This window comes from Anolis sagrei, chromosome 2 (genome assembly GCF_037176765.1).
Source record: "Anolis sagrei isolate rAnoSag1 chromosome 2, rAnoSag1.mat, whole genome shotgun sequence".
Lineage (NCBI taxonomy): Eukaryota > Metazoa > Chordata > Lepidosauria > Squamata > Dactyloidae > Anolis > Anolis sagrei.
In genome coordinates, this window is record NC_090022.1 from 76,338,974 (window position 1) to 76,349,189 (window position 10,216).

The window sequence follows — 10,216 nt, forward strand, 5'->3', positions numbered from 1 at the left end:
CTGGAGCTGACAGATGGAAGCTCACCCCTCTCCCCAGATTCGAACCGCCGACCTTTCGGTCAGCAGTCCTGCTAGCACAAGGATTTAACCCAGGCATGGGCAAACTTCGGCCCTCCAGGTGTTCTGCACTTCAACTCCCACCGAGTGTTAGGAATTTTGGAAAATGAAGTCCAAAACACCTGGAGGCTGTTTTGGACGAAGAAATTAGAAAGCCGAAGAAATTAGAAAGGTGAGCTTCTATCTGTCAGCTCCAGCTTCCCATGCAGGGACATGAGAGAAGCCTCCCACAAGGATGGTGAAACCTCCAGGTTTCTGCTGGGCAACGTCCTTGCAGACGGCCAATTCTCTCACACCAGAAGCAACTTGCAGTTTTTCAAGTCGCTCTTGACACACAAAAACCCACTTTAAGTGCTATGAGTCAATGCTGTGGAATCGTGGGTGAGGTGACCATCACTCATTGGTGGGAAAGACTCAGGAGCTTACAACAGGACACCTTGCACAGTTAAAAGTGGTTAAATCTGTATTAAGTCTACAGTGTAGATGCGCCCAAAGACTAGTGGTGTGTCGGCTACAGTGTGTCACGCAAATGAAACAAGAAACCTCTATGTGAAATAAGCAGTAAGTCCCACCCAGATGGGTCCCTAATAGTGGTTCTCAACCTGTGGGTCCCCAGGTGTTTTGGCCTACAACTCCCAGAAATCCTAGCCAGTTTACCAGCTGTTAGGATTTCTAGGAGTTGAAGGCCAAAACGTCTGGGGACCCACAGGTTGAGAACCACTAAGTTTAGTTCAATGGTGTGGATAAGGAAAAATATGAAAACACTAAAAGGTTTCTGAGCAGCACTTAGTGGCTGTTTTAGACATTTATATGAATCTGCAGCATGCGGTGTTTACAATGGACTTTGCAGAAGATACTTCAGCTGTACTTCATAAAAAGAGAAATTAGCCCTTTTAGCAAGGCTTGCAAATGCTGGTTTGTTATCAATAAATGTTTCGATTTTTATATCTATTTTATATGCCTAGATTTCTCAGGTAGAAAGGGGTCCCAAGTGGAAAAGTTCCACTACCTCATCACATTTGAGCATGGATCCACTTAAAATACGGTTGATGCCTCCTGCAGCATTCTGGGGTTGGTTTAGTGAGGCCCAGGACCTGCCTGGCTGAGCATTACAAGCCCCAGAATTTGACCCCTCAGAGGCCTGTGGTCGGCACTTTGCCCACTCCAATTTATGCCAGTGTTGAAAATCCTAAAAGGTGAATCATATATTGGGTTGTTGTAGGTTTTTTCAGGCTACATGGCCATGTTCTAGAGGCATTTTTTCCTGACGTTTCGCCTGCATCTATGGCAAGCATCCTCTGAGGTACTGAGGCCTGATGGAACTAGGAAAATTGGGCTTATATATCTGTGGAATGACCAGGGTGAGACAAAGGACTTTTGTCTGCTGGAGCTAGGTGTGAATGTTTCAACTGACCACCTTGATTAGCAGTTGATTGCCTGGCATCATATATAATATATGAATCATATATTGTTGGGGACACCTGTATAATCTTCCTATTATACTGCCCATATAGCAAGCTAACAAAAAAAAATCAAAACAGACATAGGCTCTACATTCTGCAGCAATCTAGAACAGAACAGGTCTGGGAGAGTTAAAAGTCAACACAACATTTATTATGGGAAAACAAAAATACTTTAACCTCTTGTGGGCACCAACTATCCAAAAGGGCCCCAAACCTTTGGTTATGATGCCAATAGACATTCTTTGGTTTAATGCTCTGAGCTTCTCTTTCCCTACATTTCTTCTTCACTAAGGTTCAGTTAAGAAGAGAATTATTTTCCAGGAATCAGCACTAACCAGAATATAATTAAATTTCAAGCTATAACGAAGCCTGCTAAAAAACAAATGGGGGAAATATGAGATCACAAAGGATCTTAGGGAAGGGACTGGTAAACTTTATTGAACTATCAAGTAATGCTTCAGGTGGGTGGTCTGAGCTCTGGCACCTAAACTTCAGATGGGTTTTAGTAGTCCGGGTCCTCAACACCTAGAAGGAGAGAAAGACAGTAAATCTCCCTACACCAGGATGACTAATATGAATGTTCCCACGACATGCAAGCTCCTTACCTCTCAGGAAGCCTTGCATTTCTTCTGAGCACAGCAGGACCTCACCCAGCATCTGGAGCTGCTCCAGGACCTCTCGCTGCATCTCCACAGCAATGCGGTGTATGTGGTGGTTGGAACTATTGTACATGATTGCATTCTGGAACATCAGCATGAGATCCCGCTGCAACTCAATCATGTTTTGAATCTGGCCTTTGGACAGGTTCCTCTTTATGGAGGAAAGATCCATAGGCCTATAGGAAGCAGGGAGATATGAATGTTAATGGTTTATAGCTGCTTTCCCAACCTGCTGAAATCCCCATTTAATATGATTTCCACTATTCGGTTATTCATAATGTCTGAGGATGGTGGGAGTTGCAAAAGTCACTTTGGAGTAGATTACAATTTACATTGGACAAATGTCTTTTTTAAAAAGCATTTTTTGCAAACTCTGGTTACAGTAATCAGTTGCAGAGCCAGAAAAAAGGAAAAATTCACTTAGGATTACAAAATAAGTTGCACATAAGAACTCTTCCCTGGTTCCCAAACGTTGAGAAAATGGCACTACATAGAACTGTATACAACATTACATCTGGGTGTCCCTTGGACAATGTCCTTGCAGATGGCCAGAAGCAACTTGCAGTTTCTCAAGCCACTCCTGACACACACACACACACACACACACATTGTATAGAACAGTTCTGATATTACTTTTTGTTCCAATGTATCAGGAAGCACTACCATATTTGTGGGTGATGGGTCCAATTGTTTCTTTCCCAGAAACTTGCCAGTGGCAGCCAATGGTACCAGTCCAAGTAATATCACTGGTGTAGGACACAGATGAGATAAAAATGCAATCTCACTAAAATTGTGATCCACACCAGCTCTCCCGTTTAGTCCCCAACTGACCTCTTCACGACTTCATTGTAACCAGGAGCCTGCCTCTCCGAAACAGCCTTCAAGAAAGGTCCACTGAATCTAGGAGGAGAAAGCCAGATAGGATAAAGAAAGCTAGCTAGGCTTTTCTATGTTCTTTGTCCAATGACTGAATGCATCATAGGACTTCATTCCATATGTTGATTGTGCATTCCTGCATGGCGGGGGTTGGACTGGATGGTGCTTGTGGTCTCTGTCAACCCGTTTGATGATTCTATTGTAATCTTTCCTACCCCCCTGGAAACTAATACTAATACCAATCAGATGGGAGGAAACAATGCTAACAAACAATGAATTAGGTGCTCAATATAAACCATGGATGTTGTAGTGAATAATTCCAGAAGCTACACAGGGTTGAACCAAGAGGATCAGACTAGTATGCTATTGGCCCAGTGCACTGGACTGACTCTAGCCCTAATTCCTGAAGTTCCAGCCATGCATCGTCTGCATCTTCACTCACAGTACTTCTCACTCTCTTCACATCTCTTCAGCACAGCATGCTCTGCTACACTTTGCCCTCCCCCATCACCATTTTCAACTCTGATCTTTACAAGTAAAGTGCACTTGGCTGCATTTAACTTGTCTTTTACAATTTCCAATTATTCCAGGACTATCAGGGGCAAGTTTCCTGAACACATATGCTCCCTCTTATATTTGAAAGATGAGTCCTCCTGTCCTCTCTCTCTGCACCTTAATGAATACTGGATTTATACAACTGGACGCGTCCAATCAATTAGATGCGGTTTGCCAAAAAGGTGAGAGATAATCTAAGAAGGCATTGTGAAGAAACAGGGCATCAAGGTCATGAAGTAACCTAGAAATGATTTTTGAAAAAATAAATTAGCAGATGTCATAACTAAGCTGTCTGCCAAACCAGTGTATTTATTTAGTTATTATTTATTTACTTACTATATTTATATACTGCCCCTCTCAGCCCGGAGGCAACTTGAGGTGGTTTACAGTTGGCAATCAATGTCTTGACAAAATAAAGTCAAAACATTACATACAATATAAACCACATAAAAACCAATAAAACAATTAAAACTATAAAGTACAAGTCCTCAGCGTCTCATCATTAAAATAATTTTCCGTTGCATCATCCAAGCGTTCCATGACTCTCAATTAATCAGTTATACTGCGTCTGCAAATGCCTGCTCACAGCCAGATTTTAACTCTCTTTCAGAATGTTAGGAGGGAGGGAGCCAATCTAATGTCTCCAGGGAGGGCGTTCCATAGCCAGGGGCTACCGCTGAGAAGGCCCTGTCTCTCATTCCCGGCAATCGGATCTGCGAAGAAGGCGGAATCGAGAGCAGGGCCTCTCTGGATGATCTTAAGCACCTTAGGGAGAGATGTGTTGGGACAGGTAAACTGGGCCAGAACTGTTTAGGGCTTTAAAGGCTAAAGCCAGCATTTGAATTGTGCCCCGTAGCAAACTGGCAGCCAGTGGAGCTGGCACAATAGAGGAGTTGTATGCTCCCTGAGCGCCGCTCCTGTTAACAACCTGGCTGCTGTCCGTTAGACCAACTAAAGCTTCCGAACAGTCTTCAAAGGCAGCCCCACGTAGAGAGTGTGTACAGTTCACGTTCACCATTAAAAGCACTAAGAATAAGATTCTGAGAGTAAAGGAGAAAGCTGAAGCATCAAGCTTTTCTCCAGGCCAGAGCTGTACAAGAATGCACCCCTTTAATTAGATATGAGGGATGGGGGAGAGGGGGAAGGGTTGCATACTTTGGTTCTCTTCCCTTCCCCAAACCACAGTAACACACCTGTGTCCAGTCACCATCTTCCAGATGGACAGCAGAGTTCTTCTGAAGACCAAACGCTGTTGGAGCAAATCTTCTTGACTTGGTTGCATCCTAGACAGTAAAAGATGCAACATGAGCCATAATATACTTAAGGAGAAGTGGTAAGAGTGGAATGGGAGTAAAATGGTACAAGTAGTTAATGTATACAATTCCAAGTGTGAACTTTTGACAGCAAGCCTCAAGTCATTTACTGGGAATGAGTCCCATTAACCCCAAATGTGCTTACATTTGAGAGGGAACAGGACATACTGCTTTCTTATCACAAGAGACTTGAGATATAAATGTGCCAGCAATACTCACAAAGGCAAGGAGGATGTACTTGTAGAAGGAGAGCTCATCTGGGAGGTTCCACAGGGACTGGTGTCATCGTTTCCGTAACTCATGTGGAAGTCACTGTCCTCAACTTGCTCTTCAATGTTTTCCACAGCCACCTCCTCCTAGTAACCAGAGAACATGCATGGGCTCACTTGGTAAAGCAGCAATGAGAACCCCAAATTCAACCCCAGATCTTGCTTTTTAAATATATGGAAGGTACTTTCTTCTTTTACTTCTTCCTGTATGTGGGCTAGAAATTCCTTTGTGTCTTCTTTGTGAGTCAGGCCTCCTTTCCCATTCTTCTCACCAGCGGTATCAAGAGCACGAGGACTTTGTGTCAGATTTGTGCCACCAATGCACAGTGGTTCCATCAAATGTGCCACCTAGAACAGAAAATGGCAGGTTCTGGACTGTTCTAGAACCAGTGACTGGTCTGAGATCAGAGCACGTGGGTTTTTCATCCATATTCTGTCCTCCCAATAGGTGTACTTTGCAAAACAGACAGAGTGGTAATGTAGGTAATGTAGGACTGCATTCCAATAGTATGAGATCTATATCAGAATTAGGACTGGATAAAATCTATATCAGAATTAGAAACTGCCCATTTAAACAAAATAATGCATTAAAAGGAATGCTGGCTCAGCCCAAAGGTCCCTTCAGCTGAGTTTCCCATTTCTACAATAGTTGACTAACTGCTTATGGGTAAACACAGGAGGACTTCAGTTTGATATAGGACTCTCCTTCTTGTGTTTCCAACAACTACTTTCATATTACCTCTGATGTTGACTACTCCTACTCTAACTAGTACCTATTTTTAGCTTTATCCTTCTTCCCTTCACCTTCACCTCCATCTAGATTTCTCTACTAAATAAAAAAAGAAATGGCCTATTTGGGAGGCTGTTGCACCAAAGGCATTCCTTGTAGCTGAGTAGATTCTTTTTCAGCTGATTTTTTTAGCTGATTAGTTGATCTAGCTGCTGCCATATCATCTCATGATCACTTTCTCCTGCTATTAGACATACCTCTGATATGAATTGCAAGACAACTTCCTCCTTGCACTTCTCAGCTTCTTCTTGGTCCTTCATGCTGACTTTTTCACATGCTGCAATGTCACCAATTTCTGACCTGCCATTCTCTTCTTGGCTGCTGCTTTCCTCTAAGTCCTCCTCATCTGTTTTTTCCACTTCTCTCCAACTTCGCCATTGCAATTCAAGATCTAAGCTAGAATCCGGAGAACTGCAAAAGGATTGGTAACTGCTGCTTTTCTCAGATTCGGTAAAGAATTCCTCTTTGGACTCTAGCCAGGTCCACACATGACCCATCTACAAAGGTACACACAAGATGGAAACAGCATTTGTCAAAGCAATCTTTTCTAACTTAAACTTAGAAAATGCACTCTGGGATGGTCAGAGCTTCAAATCTAGATGTACAGGGAGTGAGATGAAACAAAGGACCTTTGTTAACTAATCAGAATTATAACCCGAAAAGGCTATATTTTCATAAAACTTTTAAAAATTACCGTATTATCCCAACCAAACATACTTATCACAGAACTTTATGATCTTTGTCCTGGGTTCAAGGAGGGATGGGTAAAGATACAGGATCGGAACACAGCTGAAAAGATTTTCCTAAAGTATCAACATGCTGGGCTCACCTAACTGAGTAAACTTTTAATTTATGTATTGTTGAAGGCTTTCGTGGCTGGAATCACTGGGTTGTTGTAGGTTTTTCGGGCTATATGGCCATGTTCTAAAATCATTCTCTCCTGAGTCTTAATTCAGTATCATTTAAGGATACTTCCAAGCTACTCGGCTCCAGAAAGTTCTGAATAGGGTCTTGGTGCAGAGACCACAAAGAAGAATCTATTTCCATACAAAAGACTAAAAAACCTATGATAAGGCATGTAACTATTCTGCATGCATGAGAATTGCATTTCCTCAACAGATGCAATGTGAGATATACAAAGTGCTCCCTCCAAAAATATTTACACAGTTTAATTGCTACTAGTAACTATGATTATTATTTTAAGTTTAAATAAATACATATACATTGAAGAATACATGTTATAAAAATAATTTAACCATTATTGTAATTTTATGACACTTCTCTATTATTGGAATCTTTAATGCTGGTGAAGGTATATACAATTTGGGGAAACAGTCTCTATTGAACTTATGTATGACAAATGAGTAAGTTTGCATTCCTTACTAATGAGATGTACTACAAGTCTCATATGCTTTATAAATATATAAAATGTTGTGTGTGTGTGTGTGTTAATAAAATTATATTATAGGTCTAGCTAATTATGAAAGATGTTTCTGATTAGATTAAATGGCTACAGAAGCAACATATCTAGATTATGAAATGTCTATGAATATGAGAATGTTTTCAGACTAGAAATGTCTTTATGATATGATCTTCTACCGTAGGTATACTATTACACATATCCACAGTGTGTATATTTGTAACAGTATAAGCAAATTATTTCTCTTAATATACAAAAAAGTTAAAGGTTCCTCCCTTCCTCTCCTGTTTGGGATGAAACTAAGGCAATATACTGCAAGCCAAGTGCACTTGGCTACTCACTCAAAAAAGCAGCCACATGAAAAGGAACATAGTAGCACCAATATGTACAACAGGTATGTGAAGCAAGTATAGGAAATAGGTAGGGCAGAGACACTTCAGTCTCACCTCAGTATCTAAGTAACTCCCAGTTCATTAAACCAGTACTAGTCAGAAGAGACAGTACTGGACAAGGTGTGTCAGCAGTTTGGCTTTAAAAAAATGTGAGGATGTATTATGTATTGAGTCCCAGCTGCAAAACATATGAGTTACTGCATACATATCAGCTACATGCAGTTTGCAAACATACAAAGAGACCATACCTTTGGTCTCTGTGCCACTAACAATCTGAGGAATCTTGGGATTAATTCAAATGTGTTGAAATAAATAATAGGGGTGGGCAAAGCTTTGGAGCTCTGTTTCGTAATTTGGAGATTCAGATGATATTTCACATACAAATCTCCGAATTACTAATCAGAAAGGACCCCCCCCCTCCCCCAAAGGATTTATGAATCAAATCGCAAGTCTCCGAAACTTTTGGAGAGATTTGTAAAGAGCTGTTGTTTTGTAGTTTTTCCCTCCCAATGTAACATACTCTGTTGCCAGGTCGCCCATACTTGTCTGGGATGGGAGGAGCAGGGACTGATGTGATTGACAAGGGTAGTTGCGTTTATTTTCCTTGTCAACCAATCGGAAGAAAGCCAAATAATGCAGCTTTCTGCAAAGCCGGTCTCCTCCCGTTTGCTGGAGATAAAGATGTGTTCCTTTTGGAGGTCCATTCTGTTTCTGTGTGTTTCTTAAGATTAAACTTACAGCTTTGTGATAATTCTGTTTATCTCTGTTCCTTATCCAGTCTATAACCTTTAACGTGGGCAGCCCTATTCTTCCGACATGAGCAGAATTCTGGGAAATGTAGCTTGGGAAGGAGAGGACCTCTGTAGCAGAGTATTCAAAATGCCCTGCCCTAGACATTTCCCAGAATTCTGCTTGCCACCGAAGAACAGAGCTTTCCGTCTCATTGATATGAAAGTGGTTTAGATTAATCACATGTGCATAAATTGGAAAAAAATAAATAAATCAGTGGATAGATTATTCTGAATCTTGGCAGGCTTGCTGCCCTGCTCATGGTGTCTCGCTGTGCCACAATTTGAGGGAATACCTCTTGTAATTATTATTATTTAATTGAAACAACTAACTTGGCAGGCATAAAGTTGTAAATGTTGCCTACAAGTGTGCCAAGTTTCATCCTGATAGCTGAAAAAAATATGGAGAAACTAAGCTTTGAATCCCATTGCTATTAACGGAACAAGCCATTACGAAGCTTTGGAGAGTCGGATTATGAATCGGAATTGGACCGCTCTAAACCTTTATGAACTGAATTGGAGGCCATCCAAATCTCTGAAACAAATTACTAATCCAATGTATTCGGTTTTATATTTTATTTTTACTGTGTTTTATCAAGTTTTTTTTTGTATTTTATGATGTTATGTTGTTTTATATTGTCTAATGTGTCTTGTCCTGATGTAAACTGTTTGTATGGGGGGTTTTTTGGCAATGAATGTTTGCCATATTTATTGGAAACTGCCCTGAGTCCTTTTGGGGAGATAAGGCGGTTCATAAATAAAGTTATTTATGATGATGATGATGAATCTTTCAGCTGTATGACCCCCCCTCCCCCATCCATGTATTTGATATCCAGTTTCACTTAACTATGCTCCAAAAAATACTGCCCCCAAAATACTGCCATCAGCCATTTATGAGCCTCTAGATCTTCCAGTGTGGTTCTATGACATGGTTGCAACCAAGATATAGTCAAAATATTGAGTTTACTACAGTCCAAGTATAGTCCAAATGTAGGGTTCATGGCAGGTCTTAGAATGTATCTCCTGTGAAAATGGAATTCATACTCTACTGCCCTTTGCACGATGCTCTTTCAGGCTAGTGACAGAAATGGAGTTAGAAAAATCTCAAAACTCCGAACTCATCTTCTCATTTTAGTTTTCTATCTGAAAGGGATTTTTTTTCTAAATATGAAATATGAAGTGATAGTGTTCCAATTTTTATATAATATCAAATAGGTTACTTTCAGATTTTTCATTGTACTTTTTTTTGGTGGCTTTAGCTCTGTCCTATGAACTACCTAGAGTTCTATTAACTGCATAAAAATGCAATGAACAAACAGTTCACCTATACAATAGATACACTGTTAGTTTACATCCAGGGTGACAACACTTACTCAAACATATGTTAGTTAGAAGGTAGTATCTGAATATCTGAAGTCATTCCGTATTTCTTATGCTCACAAAAACGGATCTAAATGATATGCCTTATTTCCTTTCCTCCCCAATACCTTGCTGGCCCAGTAAGCAGGTGGTATTATAAGTTCTGATGTGTGATACGAACTGAAACATAGGACTAAATTCACAAGCAGAAAATAAGTGTTTATAACGTATCTTAGAAGAAATGTAGATCAATCAATGCCACAAGCACATTGGTA

General features: G+C 40.6%; 1 protein-coding gene across 1 annotated transcript; it reads right to left on the reverse strand.

Annotated features, from left to right (window-relative positions):
- Nucleotides 1–2,022: 2,022 nt before the first annotated feature.
- LOC132769071 (bromodomain-containing protein 8-like) lies at nucleotides 2,023–6,479 on the reverse strand. The gene is made up of 6 exons (XM_067464796.1): nucleotides 6,180–6,479; nucleotides 5,391–5,540; nucleotides 5,143–5,279; nucleotides 3,011–3,079; nucleotides 2,126–2,355; nucleotides 2,023–2,045 (listed from the first exon to the last, which is right to left on the reverse strand). Exons 1-6 carry the CDS (start codon nucleotides 6,477–6,479, stop codon nucleotides 2,023–2,025), a joined length of 909 nt encoding a protein of 302 aa, XP_067320897.1.
- Between the last annotated feature and the right edge of the window lie 3,737 nt (nucleotides 6,480–10,216).